Here is a 23725-nt window from a genome sequence, read left to right on the forward strand (position 1 = left end):
TGATTTCATACAACTGTTTATACCAAACTATGCTTTTAGAAACCCGACATTTGTTCCTCCAAGCATGCTGCAATAACACTAAAAATGGTGACAGCCAATCTTTTCACTAGAGGAAAAAAATTTCATAGAAGATTTGATGTGTTGTTTCAACAAGTTGCATGGTCTCTACTTCTCATTTGCTTTCATGTTGATTAAATGAATGAAAGGAATTGTGAATGATTAATGGTGAAATTCATTTATCCATACCACTAGCAATTTGCTGATTGTAAGTTTGCCTTGTGTGGTCAACTAGAATCCTTAAATGAGCTTAACTTCAATTGCTATTCATACCTTGATATGCATCACCTTGATGGTATCCTTGTTGTTAATACTGATTAGAACATCACGTGCTTACCTTGGAAGATCACACTAGCTTAGTGGAGTTGTTCATTGTTCGTTGATGGCAAAGCAGAGCTTAGTTGAATTTCACCCAATTGTTCATTGTCTCGTGCATTCTTAGGAGTAGCGTAGTCTTCTTAAACCCTATCCTTTTGCCCTTTTAAAACAAGTTAATTTCCACATTCCAGCAACATCCAAACATTCAACATTCAAGTACTCAACGTAAGTCCCCCTTGGATTGCCAACAATCACATCAAACAATTAAGCTATCCACAAGTCAAGACTTGACATATAGAAAACTTGGAGTCGTCTCAGTTGATCATCTAATTTAGCATCTGAGGAGATTTTGATCAAGAGAGGATAGAGTGCCTTTGGTATTTTATTCTGTGTTGCATAGTGCATAAAAATATCATCAACAAAGTTCAGCCACATATGCTTCTATTGTATGATGTTTAATCACTGAAAACACTCTAAAGTACTCATCCTCATCCTTCCTTTCAAAACAATCCAAAATTCTTTGACTGAGTACAACAAATGTCTGCACATGATCATGATCATGATCCTCTGTAAGTAATCCATGATGCCACCAATCCTAAGCAACTCCCTCCAAATGTATAGTAGCAAAACTAAATAGCGTCTTATTCAGCCATGGGACTAAGTGTAAAGAATGTCTACGATTTTTGTAGCCAAGCCGTTGCTGAAATTTTATTACATACATTAAACATGGGTGCTCTTTATTTTGCAATCCTTGTTGTAAAGCTTTCTTCTCATATTTTGGTGATCATTATGATGTCTTCTTCTTAACGCCCTCTTGTCCTGGATTTCCAAATAAGTGATAAATGATACAATTCTTTTAAAAGCCTCAGGTCTGTTGTTATATTCTTCAGCGATGTTTTCAAAGATCATGAGCCATAAGGATCTTCATGAGCTTCTTCTTCAACTCTTTCCTTCCATATAAACATAGGCTTTAAAGGTTTTGGAATGAAATACCCCACAGGCCTACCATTTCCTCGTCTGGTTTCTTCACCCTATGTTGCCCTAATTAACTACACATTCTTCAATTCAAAGTTTCTCATATTTTCACCAATAAAGCAGTCAATGCATCTTACCTCTCATTTATTCTGATTACATTTTCTTGGAGGAAATTTTCTCTAGCTTCGGCACTGAACCGTCTTTCTCTTCTAACATTTTCTCTATCACTGATGTTTTGTTCTAGCAACTTCTTTTTCTCTCTTTTCAGGTACTAGATTTCTCTATCACTTGAAATCAAAGTAGACAAATCTATCCTACAAGATCTAGGCTCTAATACCACTATAATGTCCTAAATTAGATTTGTCAATGATAATAAAATATTTGAACATAAACAATAAACTTCACCAAACAACACCAAACAGCACCAATAAAACTAGGTAACACCAAATCTTGCATAAATTGAAAAAACTCATGCAAGTGAAGTGAAAGAAAATGAGACATTTTTCTGAGATGGACTTAATTGAGAGATTCAAGGGTTTATGGCCGAGACTGGGTCAACTACACAAGTGGATTACAAAATTTTGGAGCCCCATTTTTTAGGGGGTTGTTCAAATTTATCCTGGTCTGCAGGGTCTTTTTGTGGTAGTTTTTGACAATGAATTGGATACAAAGAAAATCCTCTGTGAATATCAATTGAGTTGGGAGGATAAACACATGCTACAGTTGAAACCATGGTATCCAGCTTTCATCCCTACCACGGAATCCTTTGACAAGATACTAATATGGGTAAGACTTCCAAACCTTCCATTGAAGCTATAAGAAATTCTTTAGGTAATTTTTTGGGGGCAAATGAGGGCTCTTAAGAGTTTTTGCAAAATACCTATGCACGTAATCTGGTAAAGATGGACCTAAAGAAAGGTTTCCTCAAGGATCTACTTTTGAACTCTGCAAATGGAAATTGGCTGCAACTTGTGGATTATGAAGGAACCCCTTTTAGATGTCGAAAATGTTTCCAAACGGGGCATATCGTTATTCATTGTTTAAAGTAGAAATCGAAAAAATAGGCAACATGGCGAACGGAGGCTTCCCCTCAACTTTATTCGATGGACAAAGATGGCCAAAATGTTATCCCAAACGATTCAAATGGGAAGGATGTTGTCAAGGACTTGCAAACCAAAGACCCCTCAACAGAGAGAAAAGATCCCTCAACTTCCAAGGCCTTGGGAGGTATAGGGGCAATGAACACAAAGAAAAAAGACAAAACCAATGTTATTTTTGGTTGTTAATCTATAGAGGAGATAATTGAGAGTAATGTTTATTCTCACAAAGAGGAGGGTGGGGAGAGGCGGTCCGCTGGTGTCTCCCGAGGTACGACAGGAATTAGTTAAGTAGGAAAGTTGGTGTGTAATGTTCTGTACGTAGTACGGTCCTCTTCAAACGCCACTACTTCGTGTACGGTGGAATTAGTTTGCCCTCCTTAGAACGTATGGTGGGCGATCGTATGGCATACACCCCTCAGCATGGATCAATGACCCTAACCGTACAGTGAGTATTTGGACGTACGGTGGTATGTTGCTTTGACCGTACGGTTGATATTTGGTCGTACAGTGAGTGAATATGATCGTACGGTGAATTAATATCCGCCAAGTTCCACCCTCGAGCCCTCCAGATGCTTAGTCCGTGCAAAGAAATGGAATGAATTATTATTATTCCAGAGACAAGAGACTTAGATGAAGATTCACACATGCAAAGAGAAATTATATTGATGATGATCGCACAACAGATTATACAAACTTGGAACAGAAGCAGAATAGGGTGAGGAAAGTCTCTCACCGAAACTACGGATGCCATGTAGGGAGGATCTCTCACCTCCGAAATGGCAGACAAGCTGAACTCCAACGGGAATTCGCACATACAAAGAAAATACCAAATTTGCATACCAACACAAAAGACAGACTCGGCCATAAATATGGGCTCCGAGGAATTTCCCGAAGGGTTACAAACAGGCCGACACGACCAAACTAAAACTTGACTAATCTAATTAAATAAAGGGCCCGAAAGATTTGTTATTACATTTGGGGCCTTACAATAAGTATTTTAATTTTATTATTTAATTATATCAGGGATATCACAGTCCTCTCGGGCCAAAAATTGCTTGCCCTCAAGCAATTGCAGACTTGGATGCTCCAAAATTTGCTCGCCTTCCTAGGTGGCATCCTCGATTGGTAGATTCTTCCAGCGCACAAGGAACTCCTTGACTGTACGCGATCTCAGCCTCTTTCCTCTGACATCGATGATCTTTGTCGGTTCCAAGATTAGTTTTCCTTCTTCGTCGATGGGTGGCAGATCCTTGGACACTGTGACGCGCTGCCCAACGGCCTTCTTAAGACATGACACGTGAAAAACATTGTGAGTCTGACTCCCCTCAAAAAGCTCCAACTCATAGGCAACTTCGCCCACCCTCTGAACCACCCTGTAGGGTCCATAGAAACGCGGCTTCAACTTCTCCTGACCACTTGTCTTCAAGGAGGATTGTCTGTACGATTGAAGTCGAAGGTATACCATATCGCCCACCTCAAAATTTTGTTCAATCCGTAGGTTATCTTTGAGAGATGTTAGGATGTCCAAACTCTCCTAAAGCCAATCTTTGGCCCTCAGTGCACGACTATCTCCTAATGCCAGATCAACAAATGAAGAAGGTTCATAACCATACAGTGCTTTGAAGGGTGGCATGCCTATCGACATGTGATAGGTGGTGTTGTAACAATGTTCACCCAAATGTAGCTAGCGCACCCAAGCCTTTTGTTGTGCTGAGACGTAGTACCTGAGATAACCCTCCAGCCATTTGTTCACAATCTCGGTCTATTCGTCTGTCTGCGAATGGTAGCTCGTGTTGGGCGACAACTCGGTTCCTGCCAACCGAAATAACTCCATCCAGAAGGTGCTTAGAAAACGGCTATCCCTGTCACTTACTATGTTTCGCGGTAGACCATGTAAGCGGAATACCTCACGGAAGAACAACTCAACCACTTGAACTGCTTGGTATCCTGTGGGGATGGCAAAAAAATGGGCATACCTCGTCAAGCGGTCTACTACGACGAAAATGCAATCCTTTCCTTGCACTCAAGGGAGCCCAGTAATAAAATCCATCGAGATGCTATCCCATTTTTGGTCGGGGATTGGCAGTGGTCACAGCAGTCCGGCCAGTGAGGTGTGCTCAAATTTGTTTTGCTGACAAGTGTAGCATTCCCACGCATACTACAGAACGTCGTTCTTAAGTTCCTTCTAGGAAAACCTCTCTTGGATCTATTTGTAGGTTTTCAAGTATCCCGGGTGTCCGACCAAGGGAGAGTCGTCCATTTCCTCCAGAATCTTTTCCTTCATCTTGGACTCTGGTACCAGATAAATTTTGTCCTTGTAGTAAATGATGTCGTCAACCACCTTCTATCGGTCATCCTGCACTTGACCATCCATCAGTTCACAGGCAACAGTATTCTTGGAGTATTCTACCAACAGAGGTTCCTTCCGATCCGCCGAAATCTGGGATAGAGAACATATGGCAGGCCTTCTTGATAGGGCATCGACTACCATGTTATTCTTGCCCTTCACATACTCAACGTCGAAATCAAATGCCTAGACTTTGCTCACCCACTTCTGTTGTCATTCGTTCAAATCCCTCTGCTCCAAGAAATATCGCAAGTTGTTGTGGTCTGTCCGTACGACAAATTTTGCCCCGACGAGATACTGTCGAAACTACGTCAGTGCGTGCATGATGGTGAGCATCTCCTTGTCGTAGATGGAGTACAACCGCTCAGCTCCTGAGAGCTTCCGACTCTCAAACGCAATGGGGTGATGGTCTTGCATCAACACTGCTCCAATGCCTTCTCCCGAGGCATCGCACTCCAGGATGAAAACGCAAGTGAAGTCTGGTAGTGCCAGAACCGGACACGTACTCGTAACTTTTTTTAATTTGTCGAAGGTGTGTTGCGCCTGCGCATTCCAATGGAAGGATCCTTTCTTTCTCAGATCTGTCAATGGTACACCAAGCTGTGAAAATCCTTTCACAAACCTTCTATAATAACTACACAATCCAAAAAATCCACGCAGCTCTGAGAGATTCTTGGGTGGAGGCCAGTCCAGAACTGCCTGAATCTTCTCTTGGTGAACTTGTACTCCCCGGGCACTGATGACATGACCCAAGTACAAGACCTCGGTCATTCCAAACTCACATTTGGACCTTTTGGCATATAATGATTGCGATTTCATAATCCTCAATACTTCATCCAAATGTCCCAGATGTTCCTCCCAGGTCTTGCTATAGATGAGTATGTCATCAAAGAATACCAGTAGGAACTTACGCAGTTGCTTGTTGAAGATGTGGTTCATGCAGGACTGAAAAGTGGTCGGAGCATTGGTTAATCCAAATGGCATGACCAAGAACTCATAGTGTCCATAATGGCAACGGAAGGCTGTCTTTTCCACATCTTGCTCCCTCATACGGATCTGATGGTAGTCGGAGCGGAGATCAATTTTGGAGAAATAGACTGCGCCATGTAGTTCGTCCAGCAACTCAACGATCCTGGGAATGGGGTACCTATTCTTGATAGTCTTCTTGTTCACTGCACGGTAGTCAACACACATTCTAAGAGTTACATCCTTCTTCTTCACCAGTACCACCGAGGACGCAAAGGGGCTAGAGCTGGGCCGGATCCATCCTTTATCGAGGAGTTCCTGGATCGTTTTCTCTATCTCTTCTTTGAACTTCTTCGCGTGGCGATAAGGTGTGGTGATAACGGGCTTTGCTCCTTCCTCCAACTCGATGGTGTGCTCAAACCCTCGGTGTGGGGGTGTACTAGGTAGAATATCAGCAAAGACCAAACTATGCTTATCCAAAACCGCCTGAAGTTCCTCATCCTGGTAGTAAGTCAGTTGCCCTTTCACAGGTTTTGTCGAGATCAAGCAATGTGCTGCCCAGACTACTTCATCATGTCTGAAGATGGCTTCCATCCGTTTGGCGGAAATCTCCCTCGGGCCGCCATTCGACATTCCTCTGAGAACCACATTCCTTCCATCCACCTCGAATGAGAACTCCATCCTTTTGAAGCTCTGCGTGTACTGGTCGAGGGTCTCCATCCATTGAATGCCCAATATGACATTCATGTCATCCAAATCTACTATAAAGAAATCGTTTGTCACCGTGCAATTTCCAATGGTGATGCTTAGTTGCGGAACCAGGTGAGTGCATGATAGGAGATTGCCTCCTACCACCTTGACATCGAACCCTTCATGCTCCTTTGTAGACAAACCCCTTCGGGTGACGAGTGATGAGTTTATAAAGTTGAGCGAGGCCCCATTGTCGAGCATAACAAGGACTCGTTGCCCTTGAAGTGTACCACGTACCCTAAACACACTGCACCTTGGGGTACTCGCCACTGTGGCAATGACGCCTCCCCTCCGTACCAATGTGGAAATTCTCTCAGCCGGGTTGGTTTCTTCGGCAGATTCTTCCCTTGGTGGTTCACTTTCCTCATGCTCCTCTTCTCCATCGGACATCACCTCAATATAGTGAATCTTCCCTTTGCCCAAACATCAATGTCCTGGCTCCCATGGCTCCTTGCAAGTGAAACAAAGCTTCTTGGTTCTAAGTTCCTGTTTTGTGGCTTCATTGAGCGATGACTTCTTCGGAAAGGATTTATTATCCTTCTCCTTCAGAACGAAGAGTGGTTTGGTATGTGCAAAATTTCTAGAAGAGGAAGATGTTGCCATGTTACGGGCCTTTTTGATTGCTTCCGTGAGCGTGCTGGGGTTGAACCCTTTCACCCAACCTTTCAGTGGTTCCATCAATCCATCCATGAACAAGACTACCAATATCCACTCTGAGATGTTTGTTACCCACACGGATAACCTCTGGAACTCTGTGATGTAACTGTCCACAGGTCCCGACTATTTTAGTTGCGCCAGCTCCTTGAAATTGAGTTCTGGATCCTTCCCATCAAATCGGTCTATGAGCCTCTCCGTGAAGTCGACATAGGAAGTTATCTGGTCATGCCCGAGAGTGACCATTCCATGATGCCACCATTCGTGAGCAACTCCTTCCAGGTGAAGTGTTGCAAACTTGATAGCTTCATCTTCAGGCATCAGGTTGGGTTGGAAGTAGGTATCTGCTTTTTGTACCCAAGCTCGTGCCGAAATTGCTCCGGTCCCATCAAAGGATGACAGGTTGATCTTACCAACCTTCCACTTGATGTCATTGTTATAGTGTCCATAATAGCCTCGACTTTTGTTGCCCGAGTCTTTCATCCAGAGATCAACATAATCCTTGAAGGATATGTCCCCCTCGAGATTTGCATCCCTCCAATCTTGGTTCAACTATGCTTGCATCTCCTGAAAGGTGGGTTCTTGCTCCCCACGTGGCGATTCTAATTTCTGAGGAAAAGTCGGCATCACCGGCCATGAATGTGAGCATTGGAAGTTTGACCTTCCAGTGACCAAACCATCACCCTGCCCATTCTATTCTCCATTCGTTTTTCCCAAGACCAATTGTCGTAAGGTTTCCTCCACGATTTGTTGTTGTTGCTCCCCTCTGGTTATGGTGTCGTTAAGCTGAGCTTGGCTTCTGGTTAGCTCCTTTAATAGTGCCATGACTTCTCTTTCAGGATCCAATGGTTCCCCCATTCGGTCGGTAGAACGGTACCTCCTTCTAGTGTACACTTGCATCCACTACACGACAAGATAGCAAGATCACCAGCTCTAATACCACTGTAATGTTCCGTACATAGTACGGTCCTCTTCAAACACCACTACTCCGTGTACAGTGGAATTAGTTTGGCATCCTTAGAACCTACGATGGGCAACCGTACGGCATACACCCCTCAGCGTGGATCAATGACCCTGACCATTCGGTGAGTATTTGGGCGTACGGTGGTATGTTGCTTTGACCGTACGGTTGATGTTTGGTCGTATGGGTTAGGCGTATGGTAGTGGGTCGTACGATGAATGAATATGGTCGTACGCTGAGTTAATATCCGCCAAGTTCCGCCCTCAAGCCCTCCAAACACTTAGTCCGCACAAAGAAATTGAATGAATTATTATTATTTCAAACACAAGAGACTTAGATGAAGATTTGCACATGCAAAGAGAAATTATATTGATGATGACCGCACAACAGATTATACAGACTCCGAACAGAAGCAGAATAGGGTGAGGAGAGACTCCCACTGAAACTGCGGATGCCAAGTAGGGAGGATCTCTCACCTCCAAAATGGTAGACAAGTTGAACTCCAACTGGAATTCACACATACAAAGAAAATACCAAATTCGCATACCAACACAAAAGACAGAGTCGGCCATAAATATGGGCTCCGGGGAATTTCTCGAAGGGTTACAAACGGACCAACACAACCAAACTAAGACTTGACTAATCTAATTAGGGCCCGAAAGATTTGTTATTACATTTGGGGCCTTACAATAAGTATTTTAATTTTATTATTTAATTATATCGGGGACATCACAAAATGCAGTAAAGGGAAAGAGTTCACGTAGTTTGGATGAGGGGGTGAGGCCTTCCTTTGGTGACTCTATTGTGGAACTGCAAGGTGTAGGAGAGCAGGAGGATGGCTGGCAAAAAGTGAAGGGGAAGAGAGATAAAAGATCAAAGGAGGGATCTTACAACATGCTTCTTTGATCACATACCAAAGATAAAGCAAAACTGAAGGTGTAATGTAATGACCTGTTAATTAGTATTTGCACTTAGGCGCTTTGTATTTTTGGGTAGGTGGCTCCCTACATGTAACCCCAAACCCCACCTGGTTCGGGCTAGGTTCAAAAACCGGATCTATTAATAAAAAACCATATTACTGATAAAAAAAACGGATAATATTTTATATTTTATATTTCATAGTTACCCTTGAAGCTGAACAATCATCTAGAAGATGAACTAAACAGTCATTTTCATATTGTTAAATATATACATTTTGATTGAATGAACAAAGCTTTCATTGAATATCTTTCAATTGTCCAAATCGTATTCATTTGTCAATTATTCTTGTATTACAACCTTGACATTGGTATCATAACGGAATAAACTTTGGCGACGGAGAAGACTGAACAACGAGAACAAACAACATTCAATGAGCATTGCTAAACCCAACAAAAGCAATTGGAATCAAGAAAGTAGAACAACCTAAAAGTTAAGGAAATTAGCCTTTCACACTTTAAAATGGAGTCTTCCAACCCTATGGAGTAATTTCTCATTACAAAATTAACATTTGGGGAAAAAGTAAAGATTACAAAACATATTTTCTCTACCGTTTTGGAATCTAAGGTTCAATCAAATCTTGAACTTTCTTGCTGTCATCATTTGACAAGGTAACCAACTAAAGTTTCCATTGTTTTTCCTAAAAATGAGTATGCAAACAATTATTTATTATAGGCATTTTAATCTCATTTAGGGTTTTAAGTTCACTATTAAAGATATTTGGTGTGTTCCCCTCCATAAATGTTGCAATGTTTTAGATATAGCACAAAACAATGTAGATTGTCTAAAAGATAGTTTAGACAGTATCATCAAAAGAGCATCATTAGCCATCTATTCTCCAACTACAGTAAGATAGACTACTCACACCACAAATAGAATTGCTCTCATCTACAACAAGAATACTACATACAGGCGATACATGAAGTTTAACTGTTTGGACAAGCTCAGAAGTAGGAAGCAAAGGCAATAATTAAAAGGAGGCCTTTTGTGTCTTCCCTAGTTTCTGTATTCTAATTTGTTTTGATACACTCATCGATTGGGAGGTGTTGGGTCTCTAAACTCCTGCTCCACAATCCTAGAACTCTTCACACCTTTAAGGCCAAGGATTTATCATCAAGCAGGTAAAATAAGAGCTCATCAATAAATTGAGGATGGTTAAAAGCTAATTTCTAAAAGTGGGTGAATTTCCATTCACTTTGGGGTTAACTACTCAAAAGGGTATTCCTAGAGGTGACCTTGAACAAGGTTTTCCTTATAAACAAAGATATGCATGTGATAAACAGTTTGCAATAATACGCAATTTCTGGTTTTAATCAAAAATCAATAGACTTATCACTATGACCTCTATTAAGAATTAAGCTGATATACATGTACAAAACATGACCCACCAAGATACTAAGGCTTGCTGAAGATATTTTCCCAAATATAACATTCAATCATGAAATACATATGAACCTATTTCCCAGTCCCTTCACTACTGCTGAATGTTTTTGTTCATTTTAAAGTGCATGGAGTGTCGAAACACTTTCAAGACTGATGCCTTATATTGGGTTAAGGAGTTACAATTACCAGAAGACACAACACAGAGAAATAATAAATAGGTGTGATATTAGGAACAAGGCATCCTTACTAATCTCTCTCCACTCTTCCAAAAATCCACATGCACAAAAAGACCATTACAAATAACTATTTGTAGTACATTGATGTGTTGCGACACTTATCAAAATCTTATTTCATTCACAACAACAAATGTGGAAAGAGAAACCCCTAAGCTAGAAAAGCCTGTCACTCCTCTTCATTTAGAAATCTCCCTAAAGATCTACAACTAGAAAAGGAAACATCCATTACAAATATCTACTCAAGGTAGCTACCTCTTTCATGATTTGCAAAACAATCTACTCTAATCATAATGGCAACTAGACATGCAAAGATTGAAACACTAGATCTTGCATGCTGCTGCAATTGCATAAAAATGGAGAATTCACTAACAGCCTTTTTGGAAAATGAACTAGCATATATGGTGTTCTGTTAGTTGCCCTATCATTTTGGGAATCAAGGAGGAACTAGCAGTGAATAGATATTTCATGTAAAGAAACTTAGATCCTACTAAAATGGTGGCCTAAAGTTTACATGGAAACCATCCGCATCAAAAACATAACCATCGCATTAATGGTGGCATGGCATTCCTCATCCAACATTGCCAAAAGTACATGTGAGTCTGAGTCTACACCTTCAAGATGGATAGTTGTTTCAAGGCAAGAAAATCTATTATGGAGTAGTTGCAATGTCAAATCGAGTCATTAATGGCATATTGGGTGGTGGAAGTGAATAGTGCAAAATGATAGATTTTTCTTATTTCAGGGATTGGGAATCAAAGATACCTGATGACCCATACCATTATCGAGGAGTTGGGCATTCCAAGGAAAATATACCTAGGCAAAAGAAAGGATGAAACTATGACTCCAAAAGTAAACTTAGTGAAGGAATCGAGGAACCGAGGTTCTAATAAAAGAGGCACACTAGTAAGACACAATCCACAACACAAACAAAGGCAAGGGAAAAGTCTAGGAATGGATGAAAGGGATGGAAGGAAGCAAAACTCTGAAGTTCCAATATAGAAAAGGGATGAAGGCAAGGAATGGATAAATAAGAAGGATGAGGAAGTCTGATATCCCAACATAGTTGCTAGAAGACTAGTATTGGTACTAGTACTATAGACGGGTATAGATACTATTACAACATTTTATTTTTTAAAATAGAAGACAGGTTACTTGCAAATGCCAATTTTTTTAATATGATATATAATATATATAATGAAACTTTGAATATATGTTGAATTTAACGAGAGGAAAACTAAAAAAAATTAATTGTTTGTTATTTTAATTTCTTTGACACTCAATACCATGAGTCATGACATTTAACTTCCAAAGCTAAACACATTGTCTAATATAATAGATTAAATGTAGCATCAACAATCAAGATGTTTAACTCAAGAGTTCTACATACAAAAACAAAAATGAGACATCTAAATTATCATATTATCATGTTATGTCATTCAATGGTTGAAGTTCCACTCTTGGATCAACTATTCATCCCACTCCTACATGAACTATGTCATCAATTCCCAAATCCTCAGCAATGATGCTCTCCAAATGTTCACCACTCTCAAGATCGAATTCCTCTTTAGGCAATAGAATTAGGGTTAAATCCTTGAGGCCATCTACATCAATTGATTCATCCTCCAAAGGTGCATTTGCCCCATCAAGTGGAATTCGGTCCCAATTTGCTTATGGACCCTTCTCGTACCCAAGGTGTAGACAAGAGAGAAGGTGAACTGAGCTTTAGACCTACATTAAGTTCTCTACTTTCTTCAACCCTAATGTTCGAATTCCTCTTTAGCAATAGAATTAGGGTTAAATCCTTGAGGCCATCTACATCAATTGATTCATCCTCCAAAGGTGCATTTTCTCCATCAAGTGGAATTTGGTCCCAATTTGCTTATGGACCCTTCTCGTACCCAAGGTGTAGACAAGAGAGAAAGTGAACTGAGCTTTAGACCTACATTAAGTTCTCTACTTTCTTCAACCCTAATGTTCTCTACTTTCTTCAATGAATGAATGAAACCATAACTATTTCAACTCCTCTCACCACATGAAGAGTTGGCTACTTGTGAGAACAATCTTATTGCAAATGATTGCAACACTTTCTTCAACCCTAATGTTCTCTACTTTTTCAATAAATGAATGAAACCATAAACATTCCATCTCCTCTCACAACATGACGAGTTGGCTACTTGTGAGAGCAATCTTATTGCAAATGATTGCAATTCAAGTGTTTTAGTTCCATTGTTCCACCACCAATCTATAGGATCTTTCTTTGCTTGCATGTCATGTAAGCCTTCTCTAGACACATAAAATTAATTAAATTAATATTTAATTAATTATCCCTTTATCACATGATTAATTCAATTAATCATATTATCATGTTATTGTCCCTAAATTAAATAAATCATATTTAATTAATGACCCCTTTCAATTTCTCCTGAAGTTTGATTTATTTCAATAAATCAAACTCAACCTTAGGGAATATTCCAATCTCCGTGCTAATCCAAATCAATTAAATTAATTCATGATTAATTAAACTAATTTTGTGATTCCTACAAACCCACCTTTTAATCCCCTCATTAAGCTAATTAACCCAAAGCCTAATCCCTATTAGTATTTATTCAAATTTTAAATACTACACATTTACCCAAGTCCACATGTGACCCCCCTCATAAAGGACTTGCGTGCACAAATCACTTCACCACTCCACATCACCTTTGACCAAAGGGTGCTCACACATGTGTGAGAATGCTCTTCCCCATGTAGCCACCATACCTCTTACACATGTCCCTTTCATGAGTTTCCCTATGTGTGCTCACACATGTGAACACACTTGCCTTTACACCCCACTTCTCCTTGTGACACTTGTCACAAAGCTAAACCTTCAAATCTGGGACCACATTCCCTTTTAATCTCAACCATTCACTTGACTTCCAATCTTGACCGTTCATTTCCAATCTCCAAACTTTATAAATTGAAGTCTTCACTCATCTCAAATTATCAATCCGCTTTTCATTACATCATTATGTTGGCCATTTATCCATAATCATTGCATCCATTATGTTGTCAATTTGAGAACATGGTCATAGCACCCTCATCATACCAAAATCTTTATCCACTCATCCTTATGTTGTTATGCGAATGTGAGCAATCCACATTTCACCCTCCATCCAATCTCCCACTTTTCATTCGTCAACCTTGGAGCAGCGAGGCTCGTGAAGATGAGGAGGACAAGGAAGAGTCATGGCAATGGGAGCGTCACGAGGGAAGTATTAATAGTTTAATCGTTATGTCTCTCATATGCTTTTATTTTAAATCTTTCTTGATATCGCATTTAAAATGGTTTGATTTATAGTGAGTACTAATCCTACTAACCGTTTTAATGATGTTACACCTTCCACATATAAGCCTTCCATAAAAAATAAAAATCACCTTGCCCATAGGAAAACTTATTCAAGATCCTCACCTTGGCCATAAATCTTTTTTACCACAGCCCAAAATCCCTTCATTACCTCTTTATCCTCATATGGAGACCTCGTCTTGGTCATTTCTATATCACACCACTAAGGAATGAAGGCATAAGCAACACAAGGAAAGGTGTATTAAGTTTGTTCCATTTTCAAAATATCTTTTCTCCTGTTAAAGGATATAGAGAAAGATCTTTAATATCTGTTATTTCTTATTCTTTCACACATAGAATCCATTTCTTCATAAAATTCTCCCAAACATGGCTTGTATGGATCTGCAAATGTGATCTCACATTAGAGTACAAATCTCCTTTGATTGCATAAAGACACTCAAGGAGTATAAAATATGAATTTTGAAGCAAACCATGTATCACTTGGTTTCCCAATTTCTTGTGATGGTTTAGATTGGAGGTCCCTCGGACAGCTAGACATTTGTCACTGGCTACCTGCTCTTTTAGGGACATCTACTACTGCACATAGGAAAAATCTGTTAGGTTAGACAGAATGGAACATGACTGAAAACTGTAATTCCTTTTTGTATTCCAATTTCTTGACATATAGCTTTCTTCTTTAAAAAACATCAACAAAATGTTGTGGAAAAACCAAAACAACTTCACTATAATTGTAATATTATCATAATTAATTCACTATAGTTCTCAATTTCACCAAACCCTCAAAATGCGTTAGCTATGAAGTTGCTAAACTAGTCAATTTGTTATAGTCATCGCTTTGCTAACCATGTGCTTTCTCCGATCTCATTAAATTGGTTAAGAATTTTCACTTTGCATTAGACTGTTACATTAAACAGAATCGTATGTAAAACCACAATCAAATATACTCTAGTCTTATTATTATCTTAATTTGATTTGCTAAAGTTCTGGATTGGTCGAAATCCTCAAATTGCTAAATCTTTTGAATTTGCTAAATCCTCAATTCGTTAAACTCGCCGCTTTGCTAACCCTGTACTTCCTCCAATCGTATTCAATTCATCATGGTTTTCGCTTTGCACAATTACACTTTACCATTAATAAGTAATTAGAAAGGTATAGGAAAACACAATCGTATTAATCCTAGCCATATGATTATCATAATGCAATTCACTAAACTCCACTTCAGTTTTCAGTTTGTCAAAATCCTCAACGCGCTTAAGTTTTAAATTTGCTAAATGCTCAATTCGTTAAACCCCTAGATTTCTTAATCTTTTACTTTCTCTAATCTAATTCAATTCGCCAATGTGTTCGTTCCATCCATCCTCTCCACTTGTGTAAAGCAAAAGGTCTAAAAACGTCAAACACAACATGAAATCCTTTTACCACAAGTAAATAAATAGAAAATAATTCCTTCTCCCACAAGAAAAGTTCGTAAGAGGTGAAAAACTAATAGCAAAATACAAAAGATGCATAAATTCCAACCGGATTATGGGCGTGCTGAAGTAAATAAGGGCTTTGTTCTCTGGCGAGCCTGTTTGTATATTTCTTCGGCCCGCTCTGCTCCGCTACTCGTTCCGCCATGGCCAATACTCTACCAGTTGAAAATCCTCGAAATTTGACCCCAGGTGCCGCTAAATTTGCCCGCAAGGACTTCAAATTCAACGCGCGGTTACTGCGTATAAATAATTTGACGTGAAAAAGCCTGGCACTTGTGCGCACCACCAGTGTTCTTAGCATAGAAGAAGATGATAAAACCCTGAAAACATTTTACAGAGTTTGAAACAAGAAATATTTTGAGCAATGAAAATAGGGAAAAGAGAAGTGACGGTTATTTTTAAACTGTCTATAATAAAGGTACCTCGCGTGTTGAAGGTTTGTAATTAAGGCCATGTGTGAGCCCATGGATCCTGCCATGTCAAGCTAATTTGTGTATGCCTTCTAGAAGGCCATGTGTATATGTGGAAACTTCATCATATATTTTATCATTATCTACTGCTTTTCGTTTTTTAATGATTTGCGTTTAATCACAATGTGTTGTTTCCACGTACGGGTTTAAACATAAAGTTACAATTTTTCAAAATAGTAACAAAGATATTTGAAGAGCAGTTATAACATGTGGAGTAAGTTGAGAGCAGTTATAACATGTCCAGTTTTTTTAATTTGGCACAATCAAGGAAGATATCGTAGTCTCAAAATGGCTATTCAGTTTCAGTGACAAAATAGTTCATTTTGCATTTTTATTAAAATTGTCATTTATTCTTTGTAGTAGCCATTTTGTCAGTTATATAGACATCATCGTTATAGACAAGTTAGGAGTGCATTGGAAGGGAGAAATCTTAATTTGTGAAGGGTGACGTGGTATAGGTGTTGGAGGAAAATATGATTTAGTAAGGCTAGAGAACTATTTTTCAATAGGAAAAGAGCACCAATTATTATTCATGTTTCAATTACCATTCATTTCTTACTTCATCAATCTTTCAATTATTAATTTTAAAAAAACTAAAAAAATATAATTAATAAATTTCACATGTATCAATAGTTGTCCATTTTACTTCTAACAGTTAGAATTTTTGAACTTTAATTGGAGGAGTTGTGCAACTTTATTGGTATCCATAATGCACGACTACTAGGGCATTTGTGCATAAGTATTGGCCATTTTTGAGTTGGTTGTAGCGCACGATTATTGGGGCATCTTTAAGTAGGCATTGGGCGATATTTAAAAATGACCACCTTTTGAGCCTTGTGCGCATTACGGATCCCACAAAACTACCCAAAACCTAGAACAATAGTTGTAAGCAGTTAAGTTGCATATGGAGACAACAAAAAAATCGTCAAAATCTAATGTAACGTTTGGGATCTATGGGTGTGCGAAGCTAGTTATAACCGCTGCTAGTATGCTTCCCTTACAAGGTGAGGCCCAAAACTCCAAACAAGCATGCATGCCAAGACTCAAGACAACACTCAAGATGAGGTTGAATGAAGGAATTTTAATGGCATCCACAAGATCCTGCAATCTAAGGGAACAAGAGACACAAACTTAATTCGTTTTCAAATTATTTTCATATTGCTTCTTCTCTTATGAATCTTGAGGAAGAAACCCATCATTTTGTGAAGCCTTGTATCCTCAAAAGGCTCATTCAAACTATCCACATTTAAGTCATTATCAAACTGACTACGAATATCTTCATATGTTGGCACTCCTTGATGAAACGTCATGCTACTTCCACCACCCTCTTGCAACAAAAAATGCAAGTCATTTCTTCTCAATCTTCTTTGGGCATTGTCCATCTACCTATTTCACATGTTAAATGGTGAGAGCTAGTCCTCAACTAAGCAATTAAAATTTTATCATTTCCATTTATTGTAGATCTCAAATTACAAAATTCATCATGCTTCCATGCAAGGTTAAATTCTTTGAGAATTGCTCTTATGCAACTATTGTAAGGTGATCTAAGAGAACTAGAACTCATAAGAGGAGAGAATAACAACCCAAGAATCAAAGAAGATTTAAAGTAGTAGAAATATTAGTATTAGAAATGGGTGATAATGAAATTGTGGAGATAGAGTAATAAAAGGAGATGGTTTATTTTTTTCTAGTCAAGTCTCTTAGTTGAATAATTGGGTTAAGAAGATGTAATTATTACTTTTAGTTGTAGTGGTTATATGTTCATAAACGAAAGGATTTATTTTTTGTTGTTGCATTTGATTTGAAAGATCACAAAAATATTTTAGAGAAGAAATCTTGGAGTTTGGATATGACAACATTTTTTAAATATTCACTACCTAAGTTCAACTCACTTGGAAAAGACTTTCAAATTTCATCTATTTGGATATATAATGTGAACATCTCATTACATTTATGGCTTCATTCAAAATTGAAAAATTTAGGGAATAGGTTCAACAATTTTATAATGCACTTACCTAAAACATAAAAAATGTGCTCACTCGTACAACAAGGATCCTAGTTGAAATGGATTTTTCTATGGAATTAATATTGAAGATAGGTTTAAAATGAATAAATATGTGTGGAAGCAAGCATTAGATTATGAAAATCTAAGTTATTGATGTAGAAACTATTTTGAGATTGATCATATAGTCGTAGAATGTGGCAAGCCTAGAAAACAAACAAGAAACTCATTGTGGTGGAAAGATGTGATCCTTATCATATGCTTGTGGATTGTTCTATTAATTTGCTTGTCCTTAACCCAAAGTAGGGATGAAGTGCCACAGAGGTAATAAGGAGATACAAACATAGGACAAAGGAAGGTAAAGGAAATGGAAATAACATAGGATTAGAAAATCTAATAGTAGAAAGTAATAAGGAGATACAAACATAGGACAAGGGAAGGTAAAGCAAATGGAAATAACATAGGATGAAAATCTAATAGTAGAAAAAGAAAAGTAAACATGAGCAGTTGAAATGATTAGTTAAGGGTTTTTATGTTGTTGATCAAAAGCAAGAAAATAGAAGACGTTAACAACGTAACAATTTTAAAAGTTTTAGAATCTGCATATCATTTATGAGAAGAGTGCCTAAAAATGCAAGAAGAATCAAAATCCTATAAAGAGGATTGCATTTCTATATTAATAATTTTGAGTGAAACTAGAGCAGATGTAGGAAACATATTTTTAGCTTAAATGTCAAGATTGGATGATGGTCAAGAGAAAATCCAATAAAAAGTAGAATGTATCATAGAAGAGGGTGTTAATGTTGCACATGAAATCAAAAATTTGATGACTAATTATGAAGATAATAGAGTGGATTGTCTAATTGTTTTAGAAGATAACATTTTGGGTTTAACTCTCTTGATATCTAAAGATGTATCATGCTATGTGAGAATATGATCTACTAGATTTATTCTTTACTTGGTGAACAGCCTTGCAAAACTCCCACTACTTTATCTACAAAATGGTTAACACAATGAGTAGATCCATTCTATCAAAATTATTGATGTTATGATTAGAGGATCTAATTATCCAAATTATTCATTAATGAAATTTGATCTTTTTTTATATTAAATGTTTCAAAATTTTATAATTTGATAAATAGCCTAACACACCATCATCCTCCCCAATTAACCTACAATACTTTTTTTTTAATTTTAATTAGAATTATGTAGTATACGTGTATAAAGTATATTTTGTGCCAATAATTTATGATCAATTATACATTTTAATTATATATATTTTTTAAAATAGAAGTGCGGGTATTTTTTTGTATCTTAAGTGATTAAAATATAATGTAAGGTTTATACCAAAATGCTTTAGGATTTTACTTTAAGTATATTTGTTCAAGTCAACCTTTGTTTTTATTTTTATTTTTTTTATATTATAAGTTATTACAATATATACATATGAAAACAAAAAAAAAGATTCTTTAAGATCACTAAATAAATAAACATGATCAAGAATAAATTAATTTAAAAATATAAGATGGATTGTGTAGTAAATTAGTATAAACTATTTTTCATCAATAATTTATGTTCAAGTATGTCTTTTAAATAAATGTGTTTTTTAATGAAAGTGTAAGTATTTTTTTTAAGTGGTCATTAAAATAGAATATAGGTTTTATATGGAAGTGTTTTAGAATTTGACTTTAGGTGTATTGTGGAGGCTAACCATTATTTTCAATATAATTATAATGTATACATGTGAAAATAAAAAACAAGATTCTTTAGTAAAATTAAATAAATAATATGATTAAATACAAATTAGTTTAGGGATATAATGTGCATGTATATTAAGTGGAATTGAAATCCAAATCAGATCAGATAATTTTAGGCAATAAGCATGATTATGTCATGAATGGTAATTAATTGAGAAAGCTAATACATAGTACTAATTCAAGCCTAGTTTACAAGACCCATATTTGTATTTGTTCTTTTTTTCTTGTGGAGTGTTAACCTGTGAAACTTATTAAGATTATGGATCCTCAATTTTAGAGAAAGCAAATATCACTTGAGGGAGATCAAGAAACAAAGTATTTGTAGAGAGTGCAAAGACTCAATCATCTGCTATAAAACCCACCATAGAGCATAACAATATGGTGGAAAGAGAAAAGTATGAACAGGTATGAAAACCTAAAGGATTAGACTCAAAAAAATCTTAATTTTTTGATTGATATGATGGCATGGGCACTTCACAAGATGGATAGCAATATGAATATATGTAGTTAGCTAACAAGTGAAGCAAGTGCTTCCAAGAGTAATAATTTAATGCCACTTAGAGTCACACACAAAAGATTATTCTTATTTCAGCTCCAAGACCAATCCAACCCACCTTTTTGAATAAAGTGGTTGAGGTTCCTAAGCCTAAACCCCAAGACACACTATGTATTGATATTAGGGTTTGTCATGTAAAACACATTAAATCTTCCTAGGGAAATCCAAAGTGAATGTCATTCACCAATTATATGAACTTGAAGTCCTAGAATGGTTACAAACTTTATTCTAGGTCGCAAGTCTTTTAGAGAGATGTACAACAAGCTTTGGAAAAAGTAAAACTATCTCCCTATGATGGATCTAACATATGTTTAGATAGTACAACGACGCATACCTTTCCATTAGACTAATGGCCAAGCATGAAGAAATAAGTTTTTCACCTTGCATTTGAAGGAGATACTAAATGTTAGTTATAATACCATGGTCTTCTCACTCAAAATCACAAATCCACCATCTCATATGATGAATTCTACAAAACAATGATTGAGAAGCTTGATCGAAAGGATTTTGAAGTTTTTTCATATATTTGACTCAACTCAAATAGTGTGGTTGAGTGGTGAAATATGTATTAAAGTTTTAGAAGCTCTTATTGAAGGTGCTCATAATAAAGGATAAAATAAATCTTTCAATGGCCTAGTTAAGGTTTTTGAACAACCTACCCTAGGTTAGCCCACAATAATGGGTCCCACTTTTTGGCCAAATAAAGAGAGAGAAATATGACATTTTTCACCAAATCTTGACCTTTTGAAACCTTTAGCAACTAAACCATTAAGAATTTGAAGATGATGCAAATTACTGATTGACTATTCTCTTTATCAAAGGATAAAATAAATCTCTCAACGGTCAAGTTAAGGATTTTGAATCACCTACCCCACAAGAGACTATCAAGCAAGCATTGGAAATAGAGACATCCATGCCAAAGAATAAGTTTCAAACCAAAATCTTGATGTTAAAGAAGCATTTTCACAAAAATGTATAGCAGACAAATATTTCTACATCAAGACCAAACATTGAGGCACAAGAATGAATTGAGAAGGAAGAAGTCATATTTTTGTTAGTGTGAATAACGTTGTTTACTATCTTTTTATTAGTGGGAACCTATTCACATGTTAAGTTTTCTTACGTCCTAGCTTGCATCTTAAGTCAAGTTCATTATCCTAAGTTAGTTATCCTTATGTCCTAGGTGGCATTCTAGAAGTTTTCTTATAATGGGACCATGTCCAATTATTTAATTTTATACACATAGGCAATTAATGTTTGTATCAAGGGTCATTATAATCCTACCTCATCACCTTGCCTATATAAGCAAGACCTATTGTACATTTGCATTCATATTCAACCATTATCAATCTATCAATTGTTATGCAACTTATCTTGTCATTCTCTCTTGTGGAAGCTATATCATTCTTACAAGGATCTTGGGGGTGTTGAGGAGTCACCTATATACTCCTACATGCAATCAAACCTGCAAAACCATTAAATAAACAAATTTTCAAACTAAAATAGTTAAATAAACTGAAAGTAGAAGAAAGAGCAAGAGTTGAAGATAGAAGTCTTGAGACTAATATCTCTCAATGTCTTTTAGATCTATTTAACATATTTATGCCAGTTATAATAATTATTTTAGATTAATAACAAGTAATATCATTAACCATATAAGATATCCATTCTTCTCTATCTCTTTGGTAAAATCTAAAATTTGAATGAAATATAAAACCTAGACATCCCTCTCCCTTGAACTTTTTGTAAGAGTCACCAAAGGACTCGAGCTCCTAACATCACTTGCAAGACTAAAGATTTATTTCCACAAGAGAGGCGTAAAAGGAAGAGTTGGGTACGAAATAAATTATGATATATCCTAAAAAATGTACGATCAGAGACCTTGCTTATATAGGCAAGGCGATTAAATAACTACGATGATGACAAGTGTCTTAATCCTACAACATGTGACAACTAAAGGATCAAATCAAATGTGAACTAGATACTTCTAGAAATATTCCTAGAACACTAAGTAGACTTAACATGGGAACATGTGTGAATAGGTTTTGACTAATGACTAATTGATAATATATTCTGTTCACATTACAAAAGAGAAACTGATAGGAAATACCCTTGTTCACACCAACAGTTTTCTAAGATATGTTTACTATTTTCCACTTATACCAATGGTTGAGTTTTTCTCATCTTGCAAACCCCTTGAAATCCCAAAGTAACAAAGTTGCAAATGACACCTTATTTCATAAACGAAACAAAGAAAGACTTTTGGCATAGTTTTGAGTTTCAAGTTCTTAAAACCTGAAAGGAAGCTTAGCCAATTGAAAGAAGTGTTGAATAACAAAAGAAGAAGTCTTAGAAGAATGAAAGAATTGTTCAAAAGCTTAGGAAATCTCCAAAAAAATCAAAAGATGTAAGGAGTAAAACTAAACAAAAATTCAAGTTTGCAAACCTCAAGATTTGTCAAAAAGAACATTCTCTAGTTTAAGAAAGCACTGAATTGCTAAAATGTCTTATGATATCACAATTTTTGGTATTCCAAAATATTTTAGAAGTTTCAAACTTTCTTTTTCAAATGTTAAAATGCAATCAAGTTAATCATTACAATTTATTTCTCATTCACAAGCTTTACCATTGTTGCTTCCACAAACACTCTTCTCCAATTTGAAATCATCAACTCTGAGAAGTGAGGTAGGTTGTTTGCATTCCTTCCCTACACTATTTTATCACTACCTACCCAAGGCATTTATTCTCCCAAAGTGAGATTATCACCCTTTTTGTGCATCAAAATTTAATCAAGCATTAGTGTGCTTGCTTTAGTTATTATTTAAACCGCATAGGATGAAGTATAAATATTGAGATTAGGATCTTTCTCTCATTATCCAAATTTAGATAGCACAAGTGAAATATTGTGGCTTAGGCAACATTGATCTAGAAGATTGTTTACAACAAATGGATGCAAATCCAAAGACCTAATGTCACAAACAACTTGTGATAGTGGATTCTCTCACGTATGTGGATTCTCAGTTTCCATTCAAAGTCTTGATTTGGTGATGGCATGTATAAGGATTTATCATCTAGAATCTCATGAAGTGAGAACATTTGAAGGCAATGTCATTGTCAAAATGAATGACCCTTCTCTTGGAATTATTTTTAGATTAAGTGTAAGGGATAAGGACTACAATACCTATCTTGGACACTTAACAAAAAACTGACCCAACAAACTTTTTGAATGGAATAGAATCCTTGTACAATGGCTCAAGCTTAAAACTTGACATGTGTACAAGATTAAAGCCATGTGAACATGTCAAGTTTTCATTTGACAACCTTATTACAAAAATAATCTGCCAAAGGCATATTTACTTCACTAGAAGACAAACTATCACTTTATGCCTAATGTACA

The 23725-nt window shown here is 36.9% G+C and overlaps 1 protein-coding gene across 1 annotated transcript in view; it reads right to left on the reverse strand.

Moving 5' to 3' along the window:
• The window catches only part of LOC131073911 (uncharacterized), a 186918-nt gene extending 170801 nt beyond the window's left edge, over positions 1 to 16117 (reverse strand). The window contains exons 1-2 of the mRNA XM_058010418.2: positions 15966 to 16117; positions 15590 to 15863 (exon numbers count right to left, since the gene is read on the reverse strand). Of these exons, the coding sequence (XP_057866401.2) occupies positions 15590 to 15863; positions 15966 to 16021 (330 nt within the window). The 5' untranslated portion in view covers positions 16022 to 16117. The remainder of the gene's footprint in view (positions 1 to 15589; positions 15864 to 15965) is intronic.
• Positions 16118 to 23725: the final 7608 nt, after the last annotated feature.

This window comes from Cryptomeria japonica, chromosome 9, assembly GCF_030272615.1.
Source record: "Cryptomeria japonica chromosome 9, Sugi_1.0, whole genome shotgun sequence".
Classification (NCBI taxonomy): domain Eukaryota; kingdom Viridiplantae; phylum Streptophyta; class Pinopsida; order Cupressales; family Cupressaceae; genus Cryptomeria; species Cryptomeria japonica.